The sequence below is a fragment of the Megascapheus bottae genome, chromosome 3 (assembly GCF_031878675.1).
Source record: "Megascapheus bottae isolate mThoBot1 chromosome 3, mThoBot2.hap1, whole genome shotgun sequence".
NCBI classification, from domain to species: domain Eukaryota; kingdom Metazoa; phylum Chordata; class Mammalia; order Rodentia; family Geomyidae; genus Megascapheus; species Megascapheus bottae.
The window spans coordinates 90,859,021-90,875,092 of NC_143511.1; the positions used below are offsets into that span (position 1 = coordinate 90,859,021).

The following is a 16,072-nucleotide window of genomic DNA, read 5'->3' on the forward strand; positions in this document are numbered from 1 at the left end:
GTAAACCACAAAGTGTATGCATTGCATTCTGTATGTACAGATGGGGTAAGACAAGTTTAAGTTATGGTTCCGTGTAGTTAGATATTTGCTGCAAGGGCTGGGCAGTGCAGCAGTGATTTGTTAAATTGCATTGGATGGATGTGGGTAGGTTTGCTTGTACATTTTATGCCTCAATGTTTTTGCTATGCATGTCACTTGCTGGGGGTGTGTGTGTGGGGGTGTGGGGTGGGCAGAATTTCTAGTGCTTGAACTGAGGGCTTTATGCTCTTGAGTGGCTTTTTTTGCTCAAGGCTTGAGCCACAGCTTCTCTTCTAGCTTTTTGCTTGTTAATTGGAAATGATCTTCAGATCACAGGCTCCTGAGTAGCTAGGATTACAGACGTGAGCCACCATTATGTAGCATGTTTGTCACTTTTTACTGATATATATTTCATGCCTTGAATATATTGGTTCTGGTTAACATAAGACCAGTTAGCACAGCCCCAGGGACCAGTTTTTGAGAGTTTAAGTGCACAGTGTTCACTTTTCTGTCTAATATAATATGGAGATAGCATCAAAGAACAGGCATGTTTGGAATGATGTCCCAGCAGGTAACAGAAGTTGAAACTTAGGTATCCCATTCTCTACCAGAGCATGCCCTGGCCACAGGCAGCCACACTCTGCAAGGTATAATTGGGTTCCCTCTGCATCTGCAGCATGTACTGTCGGTGCATATTTGTTTATGTATGTATGCATGCATCCATCCAGCATCCATCCATCATCAATCCATCCAACTAATCATCTGTGTGCCAGTCCTGGGGGACTGGGTGCTGTCCCTGAAGGTATTTTTTCTTCCCTCAAAACTAGCACTCTTCCACTTGAACCACAGCTCTACTCATGTCGGGGTTTGGGTTTTTTTTGGGTTTTTTTGCTGGTTAATTGGAGATAAGAGTTCATCGACTTTCCTGCCCAGGCTAGCTTTGAACTGCCACTCTCAGATCTCAGCCTCTTGATTAGCTTATAGACATGAACCACTGATACCCAGTCAATGTATTTTTAAGTATTTGTTTCACATCTATTTGTCTGCCACTGAAGGATCTAATCATTTTATGTTTGACTGATCAGATGGATGGGGAATCAGAGGAGGAGCAGGAGTCGGCCGACACCGGGGAGGATGAGGATGCCGGAGACGAATCTGACCTGGTAATCCTATATTTGATGTGACGTACATACAGTGCAGGAACTGCAAGTGATGCTGCTCTCATTCTGTGTGCTGAGCATCTTTAGTCAGTCAGGGTTCCTGCCTGTGGGAGAATGGATGAGGAGACCACACAGAGCCTTCAATTTGAGGTGCTCTGAGGTGGAGAGAACAGGCTGCTGAACTAGAAACTGAAGAGCTGTGGAAATCAAGGAGCTTGGAAATGGGTAGAATGTGTTAAGCACATTGGACTTTTTTTTCTTTTTTTTGTTGGTGGGTCATGGGGCTTGAACTCAGCCTGGGCAATGTCCCTGAGCTCTTCAGCTCAAGGCTACTGCCCTACCCCTGGAGCCACAGCACCTCTTCCCATTTTCTAGTGGTTAGAGATAAGTGTCTCATGGACTTTAGTGCCTGGGCTGGCTTTGAAGCTTGATCCTCAAATCTCAGCCTCTGAGTAACTAGAATTACAGTTGTGAGCTACCATGCCCAGCTTGCTTCCTCCCTCCCTCCCTCCCTCCCTCCCTCTTCTTCCTCCTCCTTTTTTTTGGGGGGGGGGGGTTCGGTCATGGGGCTTGAACTCTGGGGCTTGGGTACTGTCACTGCGCTCTTCAGCTTAGGGCTAGCATTCTACCACTTGAGCCAGTACCACTTCCGGTTTTCTGGTGGTTAATTGGAGATAGCGTTGCACAAACTTTTGTGCCCAGGCTGGCTTTGAACCATAATTCTCAGCTCTCAGCCTCCTGAATAGGATCACAGGCATGAGCCACTGGCGCCCAGCTACTTACTTCTTTTTTCATAGTTCCTTGTGGAGCTAATAGAGCTTTGTGAACCCCGCTCCTCAAACACACCCACATAGATGGGTGAGTGTGGAGTGGAACAGGTGGGTGAGCATGAACCTGAGATCTTTGTGCTGTGAAGAGAAATGTAAGACTTCAGATCATACAATCCCAGAGCTCTCTTAAGAGGATGAATATGTCCACCCTGTCCACCCTGCTGTGATGTAGAAAGCACACAAACAAGCATTTCCAAGTAGAGGGAACAGAGTGGAGGCAGTGGAAAACTTTGCTTTCTAAGTCTTCTGAAAGTTTTGCTGTGTAGGAGTGCACAGTGGAGAGATGGGTTAGCTGTGTAGAAGGACATGAACAGTGAAGATGTCCTGCTGGATATTGTACTCTAGCATTGTCCTCCGGGTCTGCTGGCGCAGACTCAGGCATCAACACAGGGTTCTATTGGGCTAGGTGGCCTTGAACTTAGGGCCTGGGCAGCCACAGCACTATTTCCGGCTGTTTTTCTGTGTATGTGGTGGTACCAAGGAATTGAACCTAAGGCGTCATGTATGCTAGGCAAACACTCTACCACTAGGCTATGCTCCCAACCGTGACTCTTTTCTTTTTTTCTTTCTTTCTTTCTTTCTTTTTTTCTTTTTCTTTTTTTTTTTTTTTTTTAGTCAGTCGTGGGGCTTGTACTCTGGGCCTGGACACTGTCCCTGAGCTCTTCAGCTCAAGGCTACCACCCTACCCCTTGAGCCACAGTGCTACTTCCAGTTTTCTAATGATTAATTGGAATTAAGAATCTCACAGACTTTAGTGCCTGGGCTGGCTTTGAACTGCGATCCTCAGATTTCAGCCTCCTGAGTAGCTAGGATCACAGGCATGAGCCACCGTGTCCGGCCCTCTTTTTGGGGGTGAGGGAGGGTCAGTTGTGGGACTTGAACTCTGAGCCTGGGTGTTGTCCCTGAGCTCTTCAGCTCAACAAAGCTAGTGCTCTACCACTTGAGCCACAGCACCACTTCCAGTTTTCTGGTAGTTAATTGGAGGTAGGAGTCTTATAGACTTTCATGCCCCAGCTGGCTTTGAATTGCAATCCTCAGCCTCCTAAGTAGCTAGGATTATGGGCATGAGCCACCAGTGCATGGCTCTGTGTGACCTTTTTTCTCTCCTTTTCTTGATTGTGGGACTTGAATTCTGGGCTTGGGCACTGTCCCTGAACTCCTCAGCTCAAGGCAACTGCTCTGCTCCTTGAGCTACTATGTCACTTCCGGTTTTCTGGCAATTAATTGGAGATAAGAGTTTCATGGACCTTTTAGTGCCTGGGCTGGCTTTTTATTGCCAGATCTTAGTCAGATCTTAGTCTCCTGAGTAGTTAGGATTACAGGTGTAAGCTGCTGGGCTGGCTCTGTGACTATGGGAGAGAGGATTGCAAACCCTCCTATTTTGCATGACCTGTTTCTTTCCTTGTCAGCAAGGGCTACTGAAATGTATTGTCTATCTGTGATTCCTGGTGCAGAAAGATAGCTTTCTGCACTTGCATTCTAGAACAGAATATTTTGCAATTATTATTATTATTATTATTATTATTATTATTAATAGCTCTCTCCTTGTTCTTTTAGATAGCTCATTTACGTGGATTCTGGGGTGTGTTGAGTACTGCTAGTTCCTTCCTCAAGAGCAAGACAAGTGGATATATGTAATGAAAAGTTTTCCTTTTATTTTCTCAACCACATCTTTGTTGCTGAGTAGATTATTCCAGTTTTTCTCTTTATGCCAAACTCAAATAACAAAAACCATTTTAGCCTGTAATCTTATCTACTCAGGAAGCTGGGATCTGAGGATCTTGGTTCAAAGCTAGCTGGGCAGGAAAGTCCATGGTAGGCTAATCTCGAGTTAACCACTAGAAAACTGGAAGTGGCGCTGTGGCCCAGTGGGTGGGTAGGGTGGTAGCCTTGAGCTGAAGTGCTCAGGGACAACACCCAGGCCCAGTGTTCAAGTCCCACAACTGACCAAAAAAAATCATTTACATTTTTCTTAGCCTTTTTCACTTTGAAAGGAGTGAGCATGGTGAGATGGTTAGGAACAGCCTGAGTATCTTTAGTTGTAATCCAGAAAAATGCCTAGAAGTGAAGCAAACCATTGAGGTGAGAACCGAGACATAGCGAGTTTTTTACTTTTCAGGCAAAGAACTCTTAGTCCTTCTTGCTCTCAGGTCCTCCCCAGTGCTTTGCTTCTGATGTGCCTGCGTTTGGTCCTTCAGAGTTCTGAATCCAGCATCAAGAAGAAATTTCTCAAAAGGAGAGGAAAGACTGACAGTCCCTGGATCAAGCCAACTCGGAAAAGGAGGCGGAGGAGTAGAAAGAAGCCAAGTGGAGTGCCTGGTAAGCACAGTGAAGCACTCAGGCCTCTACATTCCCTGAGGGGTATCTCAAAATCAGAAGGCCAGCCTGGCACTGAGGTTTGGTGTTAGATTTTACTATTAACAAATGTTTAGTAGACTTTGTGGTTTCCTTCAGGCAGGCCTCGTTCATCCTGGTGTAATTGCTGAGTGTAGATGGATAACTTATCACCTGCACCGGGCAAATAGCAGCTTGTGACTTCTTCCTTGCTTCTGGAGTCACCTGGCTGTTTTCTGCGGCCCCTGTGTACTTCTTTTACATGATAGCTTTAGATTTTGAGTCAGTGAGCAGCAACTGTTCTGAAAGTAGTCTGTCAAGGGAAATTCAGGGACAATTATCTCTCAATCAGGAGTCTTATTTTATGACTTCATTGAGGTTGACTTAGAACACAACAAAATATATACATGTAAAAGTTGCAGTTTGATGAATTGACACGTGTCTTCAGTAGAATTATATTACCACCCTTCCTAGTACTCTAAGCCCTGACTTCCTACTGCCTTCCTAAGCCTTTCCCTTGCCCAGTTAGCCTTCCCCATTCCTGGACAGGAATGGGTTAACAGCTTGGAGTTAACACTGCATAAGATTGTATATTAATGAAATCTTCCATGTGGACTCCTTTTTTCTTTTTTCTTCTTGCTTGGGCATAATTCTTTTGGAAGTCCTGTTGCTGTATTATGTTGATAGTTTATTCTGTCCATTGCCAATAAGTGCTACACTATGTGTTTGTGCCGTGGCTTGTTCACTCATTTTTTCTGGGTTTAGTTATTAGAACACTGCTGTGGATGTCTGTGTGCACTTTAACCAGATAGGCACTCTGTCTCTGGGTATTCCGGGAAAGACGTGGCTGAGTGTGTGGCTTTTTCTGTGTACGTGGTACTGAGGAATTAAACCTGGTCTTGGTACATGTGAGGCAAACACTCTACCATTAGGCCACACTACTGACCCTTAAGATTCTTTCTTTTTTTTGCCAGTCCTGGGCCTTGAACTCAGTAAGTTTTGTTTTTGTTTCTTTGTTTTTGCCAGTCATGGGGCTTAGACTCAAGGCCTGACCACTGTCCTTGGGCTTTCTCAAGGCTAGAGCTCTACCACTTGAGCCACAGCACCATTTCTGGCTTTTTCTATGTATGTGGTACTGAGGAATCGAACCTGGGTCTTCCTGCATGCTAGGCAAGCACTCTACCACTAGGCCAAACTCCCAGCCCCCTTCTTAAGATTCTTGTATCTCCAGTTAACCACTGAAAAACTGAAAGTGGAGCTGTGGCTCAAAGTGGTAGGGTACTAGCCTTGAGCAAAAGAGCTCAGGGACAGCCTAGGCCCTGATTAGAATCTCCATGACCCACCCCACCCCCCAAAAAATTGCACACTCAGTTTTCTTAGTCTCAACTCAAATTGTTGGTGCTGGTGTTTTGTTTTGGATCAATTGGAAATAAGAGTTTCTAGGATTTTCTCTGCCCAGACTGGCTTTGGAATGAGATACAGGACTTAGTACTCAGTCCGTGGTCACAAGGAATATAGGCATAAGCCTTGTTCTCTTAACTTACTTTAAAATAATTTATAGGACATTTACTACATTTTTGCTCATTTTCTTGATGATTTGATCAAGAAATTTTCTTAGCTGGTATAGTTACAGAGAAAGATTTTAACTTTTTAAACTGTTATTATAAAGGTGATGTACAGAGTGGTTAGAATTATGTAAATCAGATAAAGAGCACATTTGTTTTTGGACTGGGTCACCCCTTCCCTTGAATAATTTCATTAGAATTACTTCCTTTCCTGGGAACTGGTCCCTTGTGAGGAGCACGCTGCATAGTGTAGCTGTCACCTTAGTTCTCATGGTCTGTGCATTCTCTGTGTAGGTTCTGAGGCATGTAAGTCCTCTCCAGGAAGCACTGAGCAGATGGCCCCGGGTGACAGCACTGGGTACATGGAAGTCTCCCTGGACTCATTGGATCTCCATGTCAGAGGAATTCTGTCCTCCCAAGTGGAAAGTGAAGGTTGGTGTTAGAGCTATGACTAGACCATCTTGCTTTGTTTTCTGGTCTAAACCTGTGTTTCTATGTCAATAGAAAGTTTGATCAAGTACATCAAAGGGAATATAAAGGCTATTCATGTTCTTCAAATTGTTGATAATTTCCCAGAGGTGGTTAACTTTCCTTGTCTGCCTAAAGTTTAGTGCACAAAGTATGTCAGCTATGTTACTTGCATTACTTAAGTTAACGGCAAAAAAGTATGGGAAACCTTTAAGAGCAAAGTAGCAGGCAGCTGTTGGTTTGAATCCCTATGGGTTCTACCTTGCATGTTTTCCTCACTGTGGACAACACATGTAATGTGCAGTATCCCTGACAGAAAGGTACCTTTCTCTGACTGTGAACTGGATGACCTCGGATTCTAACTCTGGTTGTAGCTTGTCTTTTGGGTGGGGTTGTATTTAAGGTTCTCAGTGTGTTCTGAGGTGAAGTAAACTGCCCCATGTGGTGCTGTCTTTGATCCAAAGTAATAGCCAAAATTTGTAATCTAACTGCAAAAGACAAAGAGTGGTAAATGCAAGGGACAGAATGTTCAGTACCATGTTAGACAGGTAGAGAAAGAAAAGGCAAATTTGTAATGGCGGTTTTAGTTTCTAGGGCATTTTGTAACATTTACTTATTTGTGATTAATCATCACTGACTGAGCAATCAGTGACTGATCTGTTCAACATGATAGTGATTTAATGACTCTACACCTTGAAGAAACAAGTGGAGCACTGCCTAATTATGTACAGAAATGATGTACATGCTTGATACGTAGACTAGGACCTCTTAGAGGAGAGGGTGAGGTATGGAGTAGAGACACCTCAGGGAGCTGGTAGAGTGTGGGGGGAGTGGAACTCCCAATGGGGAGAGTGCGAGGATGGAGTAGGAACTTCTACAGGAGGTAGTAGGAGAGCTGGGGGTTTGGATGATAGTAAGGTCTTAGATTCTGCTAAGGTTGGACAGCAGAAATTGATGGCAGTTCAGGTTCTAGTTTAAGAATGTTGAAGCTTGAGCTATAGGCCTGGGAGCGTGTTTGTGCTGAGATCAGAAATTTCTTCTTGCATTAATTTCTTTTTTCCTCTTCTACTTGTAAGTGTGCTGAGGTGAGTTGAATGATATCATTTCATTAGGTAATAGGAGACAGAGGACTTGAGTTTGGGAGCTGGTGACGGTGGCAGCTGTTGGGGAGAAGGAGAGGCTGAGCCTGTTACACGTCATTTCTCATAACATCTTTTCAGGTTTTTGCTGCTGTTGACTGGAGCACACCCAAACCTACACAGATGTCTGTGCTTTGACTGTACCACCCAGGTGTAGATTTTGGGTTCTCTGGACTTTAAGCTCAAGCTCCTTAGCCACAGAAACGGAAAAGATAGTGGATCAGACCATTCCTTCAAGCATTTTAAGTGATATTATTTTAATTTTTGCCTTACACTTGCTGATCTTTTGCGTGGGATGTGGTTACACTAGAGGCAAATGTAGAAAGGCAGGCAGCTAGAGCTGGTATGTCTGTATGTCTGTCACAGTCTCTTTCTTTTCTCTTTTTTTTTTTTTTTGGTTGGTCGTGGGGCTTGAACTCTGGACGTTCACATTCTCCTTTCTTTTTTTTTTTTTTTTTTTGGCCAGTCGTGGGCTTGATCTCAGGGCCTGAGCACTGTCCTTGGATTTTTCCCAAGGTTAGAGCTCTAGCACTTGAGCCTCAGCATCATTTCTGGCTTTTTTCTATGTATGTGGTACCGAGGAATCGAACCTGGATCTTCGTGCATGCTAGGCAAGCACTCTACCACTAGGCCAAACTCCCAGCCCCCACATTCTCCTTTCTTAAGAAGTCAAGCTCTTACTGTTTTCTCAAGGTAGGGACTGGGTTTCCTCATGGCTGGAAGTGACACCAGATTACTAACAGGCCAGAAGTGAACAGTGGTGACCTTATTAGGTGAAGGTGTACCCACTGGCTCAGATTCCTGTAGAGACTGACCGAAGTATCATGTACAAGGTGAAAATTTTAGTGATATGTGTATTAGATAATTACAAACCAAAAGTAGCTCAGGGCACCCTGGTGGATGCTAGGAAAGGCTTGTATAGAGGGTAGATAAGAAAATAAGTAAGGAAGGTTACAGAACCTGTTCTGTCCTGGTAGTAATGTTTCCAGTAAATCAGTGGCTACTTTTGACTGGGTGGACTTAACTTTCTTTCCTCCTTTCTTTCTTCCCTCTCCCCTCACCCCCTGCCCCCCACCCCGTTTTTTTTTTTTTTGGTAAATCCTGCAGCTTGAAGCCTGGGACTAGACTCTGTCCCTAAGGTCTTCAGCTCATGGGTACCGCTCTATCCGTTGAGTTACAGCCCTACTTCCGGTTTTCTAGTGAATGAACTATGATCCTCCGAACTCAGCTTCCTGAGTAGCTAGGATTACGGGCGTGAGCCACTGGCTCCTGGCAGTAGTCTGTTTTTAGATGTGAACATAAGATTTGATTGTTTTAAATTTAGAGAGGAAATAATGAGTACTTGAAACATGGATTCACCTTCTGTTTCTGCTCTTAAATGTTCCACAGACAAGAGGTCATATAGGGTTCTACTTTCCTTTGGAGGTAGCAGTCCTTGTAGCCACTACTTAGATTCCAGGATCTTTCTGCCAGCCATTTCCTGTCCTTGCCTTTTCTGGCTTAGCAGATTCTGCCTTCTGTACCTTTCTTTCCATGGCTAATATTCTAGATAATAAATAAAACTATTAAAACCTGCTAAGTTTTTTTTTTTTTTTTCCTTTTTTCTTCCTCTTCCTCCTCCTTCTTTGCCAATCCTAGGGCTTGAACTCAGGGCCTGGACACTCTCCTTAAGCTTTCTGAAGGCTAGTGCTCTACCACCTGAGCCACAGCACTACTTCTGGCCTTTTCTGTATATGTGGTATTGAGGAATCAAACCCAGGCTTCATGCATTCTAGGCAAGCATTCTACCACTTAACCATATTCCTAGCCCCATTTTTTTTTGTGGGGCTTGAATTCTGGGCCTGGGCACTGCCCCTGAGCTCTTCAGCTCGAGGCTACCATTCTACCTCTTGAACCATATCACCACTTCTGGTTTTCTGATGATTAATTGGAAATAAGAGTCTCATGTTCTTTAGTGAGCCACTGGCACCTGACTCCAAAATTTTTTTTTTGGTGAGCATAATTTTAAGATCTAGGGAGGAAAATAAGGTGTCAACGTTTGCGAAATATGTTTTGGTGTGAAAGCAAATTTAGGAGTTGCTGATGAATATGCAACCTCTCCTCTAACTTGTGGCCTAGGGCTTAAGAACATGGGTTAGCAAGTAGTTCTTGAGGACCTGGCATGTGGTATGTCTGTGGTTGAGATACAGCAAATTCCTGTCACATCATGATTGGTGTCAAGCAACACTGGACATTTCCTAGTGAGGAGAGTTATTCTTATTTCCATTTATCTGAGAGCACTGGGAAGACTGATTATTCTCTGCTCCCTTTGTAGTTAGGGTTACGCAAGCTGATGTGTGTCTATGTGACTTAGGGCTGGCCAATGGTCCGGATACCCTGGAGACGGATGGCCTTCAGGAAGTGCCTCTGTGCAGCTGCCGTATGGAAACGCCCAAGAGTCGTGAGATCAGCACCCTGGCCAACAACCAGTGCATGGCCACCGAGAGCGTGGATCATGAAGTAAGCCTATTTATTTATTTATTTATTTATTATTACCAGTCCCAGGGCTTGAACTCAGAGCCTGAGCACTGTCCCTGGGCTTCCTCAAGGCTAGAGCCCTACCACATAAGCCACACAGCTTTTTCTATATATGTGGTACTGAGGAATAAAATTTGGGGCTTTGTGCATTCTAGGCAAGCAGTCTACCACTAGGCCATGCTTCCAGCCCCAAAGCCTGTTTACTTTACTTACAAGTTTAGCAAGAACTGTCATGCTTCAGAAAGCACAGCCTTCCTATTAAGCTCTAGCACATAGCATTATGAGATAGGGAACCTATTCAGACTTTCCACAGAACTGATGGAGTAGCCACTAATAACCTGAGTTGTGAAAGTGAAAACTTAAAGCTCATATAAAGAAGATAGGACATAAAATTGCCTGTTTCGTTTTGTTTATGACCATGTTTTAATAGAAATCCTTATTCTGCTATCAGTTTTTGTCCTCTGTCATTTTGAGACACTTTTGAAGCGACCCATTTTACGCAAAATGTCTGAAAACCTTCTCTCGCTCCCTTTCCCCCTCCCCCTTCCCTCCTTCCCTCCTTCCCTCCTCCTCTCCCCTTCTCTTTTCTGGTCCTTAAGCTTGAATTCAGGTCCTAGGTGCTAGAGTTCTACCAATTGAGCCACAACACAACACAATTCCTGGCTTTTTGGTGCTTCATGGAAGATAAGAATTGTAGACTTTCCTGCTGGCTCTGTATCAAAATCCTCAGATCCCAACCTCCTGAATAGCTAGGATTACAGGCATGAGACACTGTTGCTGTTGTGGCTTTTTTTGGAGGGGGGGTTGGGTGGGGGTCAGTCGTGGGGCTTGAACCCTAGGCCTGGATGCTTACTTTGAGCTCTTCAGCTCAAGGCTAGTGTTCTACCATGTTGAGCCACAGTGCCGCTTCTGGTTTTCTGGTGGTTAATGTTGATCTGTGTCAGGCATGCCACAGCTCCACTTCCAGTTTTCTAGTGGCTAATTGGAAGATAAGAGTCTTGAGATTTTACTGCTCAGGGTGGCTTTGAACTGTAATCCTCAGATCTCAGCCTCTGGAGTAGCTAGGCTTACAAGTATGAATTTTGATTATTTTAAAGTTGTTTTGGAAATTTTCAAGGCCTCATACTTTCTCATTTCTCTACCACTTGAGCCACGCTTGTAGCTCCTTTGTGCTGCATTGGTTACTTTTCTGGAAGTCTCACTTTATACCTGAGCCAACCTGGGCTTCCTTGTGTTGCTGTGGGGATGACAGACCTATGCCATGGCAGTCAGCTACTGTGCTTCCTCTGTAGCTGGCCTAGCAGGTGTATGCTGTTGTGCCTAGCCAGTGGCTGAGAAGGGAGCCTTATGAACTTTTTGAGCTAGACTTGAATGACATTCCCCCAGTCTTTGTCTCCAAAGTAGCAATTTTTTTTTTTTTTTTGCCAGTCCTGGGCTTGAGCTCAGGGCCTGAGCACTGTCCTTGGACTTTCTCAAGGCTAAAGCTCTACCACTTGAGCCTCAGCACCACTTCCGGCTTTTTTCTATATATGTGGTACCGAGGAATCGAACCCGGGTCTTCATGCATGCTAGGCAAGCACTTTAACCACTAGGCCAAACTCCCGGCCCAGTAGCAAAATTTTTATGCTTAAGCTTCCATACCTGGCTCAGTATATATTTCTATTAAGGTAAAAAACAAACACACAACAGAACAAAAACAGGCTGGGAATGTGGCTTAGTGATAGCCTAGCATGCATGAAGCCCTGGATTCTATTCCAGAAGTAGCACTGTGGCTTAAGTGGTAGAGTGCTCAAAGCTAGCACTCAGGGACAGTGCCTGGATCCTGAGTTCAAGCCCCGGGACTGGCAACAGCAACAACCCCAAAATACAAAGGCCTGCATGATACATGCACCAAGTACAAGTTTCTTTTAAGTAGTGTCTTTTCCATAGTCAGATATTTATCAGGAAAAAAATGCCTTTTCATAATTTTTCTCATGATATCCATGTTGATTCCACTCATATTTGTTGCAATCTTGAAAGCAAAAGCCTTTTATATCTCTCAGGATTAGAAGATCCAGAATACTCTCTTATTTCTCTAGCTCCCTGGTCACTGACCTGCCAGAGAAACCCAACCCTTCCCCTTCCCTGTCCTGGGGCTTGAACTCAGGGCCTGAACACTGTCCTTAGATGCATTTTGCTCAAGGCTAGCACTTTGCCACTTAAGCAATAGCACCATTTCCAGCTTTTTCTATGTATGTGGAACTGAGGAATTGAACCCAGGTCTTTGTGCATGCTAGGCAAGCACTGTACCACCAGCCCAAATTCCTGGCCCCTAGCTTGTCGGGGTCCTTCGTCCCTGGTCCCTCTCGACTAGTAGGAGGGATGAGGAAAAACACACTCTGACCAGTCCAAGCCACGAGAGGAAAGGGCCCACTGTCTTCCCGCACTCAGCCTTCCTTCCCTGGAGCACGAACAGAGACGCCACGCAGCTTCATCAAGGCAGGAAAATCTCTCTCTCCAAAAAAAAAAAAAAAAAACACCCTCCTGAGGGGGCCCCTCCAGCTAATATACCCTCACTCTAGGTCCCAGCAGAGAGTGATAAACAATAACACATTTGTAACCAATGGTAATCAAGTCTTGCGCCCTGCCTCTTGCACCTTGCCTTGTCTCAGCAGAAAGTTATTAGACATGGCGTTACTCGGCTCCCAGCAGTAGCTGATGGCTTTCTTGTGCTGTTTAAGTTGTGGTCCTTATTCATACAGCTTGAAAACAGAATCTGAAGGTATGAGGAGGTATAATACTTTAAACTTTGATGATTTAATTGTGGCAAGGATGCTTTGAGGCAGAAGATATATTAATGTAAATTGGGGTTTCTTCAGCTACCACTTGTTCCGCATCAACCTTTCACTTAAAGATTTTAACTTTCTCTGTGTGGTGATATCACTGCCTGTATCTGTGACTTCATTACAAGTTGCAGTTTTGCATTTCTGTTATTTTGCTTTTAAGTAGTAGCTAGAATTCTTTCACAGCCTTTCCCTCCATTTGCTGGGATGATTTAATGTCTCTGAATAGGTTTTACACTAGATAGGCAGAATGTATAGCTACATCTGTCTTTTTTTTTTTTTGCCAGTCCTGGGCTTGAGCTCAGGGCCTGAACACTGTCCTTGGACTTTCTCAAGGCTAGAGCTCTACCACTTGAGCCTCAGCACCACTTCCGGCTTTTTTCTATGTATGTGGTACCGAGGAATCGAACCCGGGTCTTCATGCATGCTAGGCAAGCACTTTAACCACTAGGCCAAACTCCCGGCCCTACATCTGTCTTCTTCATAGAGAAGTCTATTGTGTTCTGGACTGGTGGTATGCAGTAGCTTGTTTGGCTCCCCTCCTCTCTTCTCTCCTCTCCCTTCCCCTCCCCTCTCCCTTCCCCTCTCCTCACCCCCCCTCCCCCCCCTCCCCGTTTCCTTCTGTAGCAATTATAGGACTCAGTCTTTTCTGAATTATATATGTTGTATACTAGATCTAGTTGATGATAAAACCAACATTAGGTGTGTCCATCTCAGGTATGAGATCTGTTAGCATTAACAAGGTCACAAAATGGATACTCTTCCCCAGTCTGTCTGTCCCTGAAGGCTTCCACTGTCTAAATTCTGTCAATCTTTCACTCAGGTTCCAGTTCAGCTATTTCTTGGCAAAACTGAAACTTAGTTTGGAGCCAGGGTCAGCTCAGTTCAATTCTTTTGCAAGACTATGGGAAAGCTGGCTCAGGTCTGGCCATGTGACAGCCATCTAATCTCCCCCTCCCCCAACACACACACATACTTTTCCCCCACTCCTGACTCCTGTTAACAATTACTAATGAGTATGTTTATCATGCATAGAGGGGATGTGTGTTTCTGAAATGGTATTCTAGTTCTGGTACGAATTGTGCACTTCTTGGCACTCATTTGCCTCTCATTGTACAGTGATTGACTTTTCGAAGGCAAGTAGCACAGAGCTCTTTTTTGTTGTTGTTCCATGTTTACTAGTCCTTAAAACACAAATTTGATTCTCCAATAGATCCTGGACTTGATTAATTTGTTGTTTTACAATATTATCATGATCTTTCTAGTGGCAAATATCACACATGGATTCTTGTAGTCTTTCTGAAGGATCTTGCTGATTCTAGCCCTTATGACTTCTGCTTTCCCCTCAGCTGTGCCTGTCTGCTCAGTGTCCATCTCTTCACACTCAGCTACTAGGAGGGGAAAAACAAACAAAAAATGTTACAGCACACACTCACACACATGCACACCCCTAAAGCAAATACTTGCACACATTCACACCCAGTGTTTGGCATCGTGGGTATATAGTGGGTCATCCAGGTTACTTAGATTTATGAAAATCTGTGGCAACAGAAGGGGATGTCTGGAATCTACAAAGTAAAACACATACATTGGAAGTGGCGCTGTGGCTCAAAGTGATAGAGCACTAGCCTTGAGCTGAAGAGCCAGGGACAGCACCCAGGCCCAGAGTTCAAGTGACTGCCAAAAACAAAACAAATAATCAAAAATCTAAAAAAGCCCACATACATTTTCAGTTTGCTTATACTCACAATCCCTGTTGCGAAATACATAGTGACACTGTATGGAAACATAAAAAGAGGAGCACAGTCCTGTCAGAACAACTTACTGCTGGGAAGCAGGCATGTAGAGAAAGCCTAGATATTAGATTGGTTCAAGTCTTTGTTTCTGATGCCTCGCTGGTTCTAAATACTTAGATCTTCAATTTACAAAAGGTGCCAACAACTGAAGATCTGAGAATATTACTGTGTGAAAAAAAGACACCAGTCACCTGAGATCTATATCAAAGTATGTAAAGGGAGTGGCAGGGGGAAGTGAGGAAGAACAAAGGAAGAAAATTGACCAAGACGCTTATTCCTGGACTTAGAGAAGTATAGCCTCTGTAACAACAACCATTTTTAAAAACTACTTAATAACAGTAATAAAATATTATACTAATATTTCAGCCTTCTTTTTTTATTAGTGCTTAGATATTCCCAGCCTTGGCCCACACTCTGGGGCCTTCATCCTAGTGACTGTTTTATTAGCCCTAATGGGATCTGTGAGGGGAAAGTATTTTCTCAATGAACTAGAGGTTATATGGCTTTTCTTCCTTGAATTTTTCACACACTGTGCACTTGGAAGGGACTCAGTGTTCAGAGGTGGTTTAGTTCCTTCAATGTTAAAGTTATTCAAGGGTATGGTTGTTTTTTGTTGTTGTTTTTGGTGGGTCATGGGGCTTGAACTCTGGGCTTGGATGCTGTCCCTGAGCTCTTCAGCTCAAGGCTACCACCCTACCCCTGAGCCACAGCCCCACTTCTGGTTTTCTAGAGATAAGAATCTCACATTCTTTAGTACCTGGGCTGGCTTTGAACCATCATCCTCAGATCTCAGCCTCCTGAGTAGCTAGGATTATAAGTGTGAGCCGCCACACCTGGCTCAAGGGTACATTATTCTCTTCTAATTCTTGTTGCCATTTTTCCCTTAGCCCCTGCTCAGGCTGGACCCACCTTTGGTTTTGAATCATCAGTGTCTGGATTCTCAGAATGCAGTAGAACTTATACACAGATGTGCTAGGGATAGGTACTTCTGTGTTTCTTTTCTGGAATCACTGAAAATTTTTAGTGTTTATAATGCCTTGTTTTACACTTTTTTCCCCCCTGTGTATTTGCTGTGAACTAGTATACTAGTAGGGTTGATGTCTTTGTGAATTCTTTACATCCATCTCATGTCCTGTTGGCTATACTTGTTTAGCTGGTTCTTGGTATTGGTGGAGCATAACCTTCAACCCCTTCTCAAGAAAGGTTGCTTGGGAGAGAACCGTTTTGAGACCTGGCATTCTGAAATGTTGTATATTATCGAATGGACACTTGTTTTGTTGTTTTCAACCACAGTTTCGCATCTGAGACATATGGACAGTGTTTCTTGTCTGTACCGCTGCTCCTCCTCCTTTGGATTTTGACTGGTTGATGTGTGAGTGTATGTGATGAGTGTCTGTCTGTCTGTCTTGAAGCTTTAACTCAG

The 16,072-nt window shown here is 44.1% G+C and overlaps 1 protein-coding gene across 7 annotated transcripts in view; it reads left to right on the forward strand.

Moving 5' to 3' along the window:
• The window catches only part of Ehmt1 (euchromatic histone lysine methyltransferase 1), a 123,068-nt gene that overhangs the window by 65,050 nt on the left and 41,946 nt on the right, over positions 1-16,072 (forward strand). For all 7 annotated transcript variants that reach the window (XM_090331028.1, XM_090331029.1, XM_090331026.1 and 4 more), the window contains 4 exons: positions 1,104-1,181; positions 4,207-4,327; positions 6,202-6,339; positions 9,868-10,013. In XM_090331028.1, the coding sequence (XP_090187154.1) occupies positions 1,104-1,181; positions 4,207-4,327; positions 6,202-6,339; positions 9,868-10,013 (483 nt within the window). The remainder of the gene's footprint in view (positions 1-1,103; positions 1,182-4,206; positions 4,328-6,201; positions 6,340-9,867; positions 10,014-16,072) is intronic.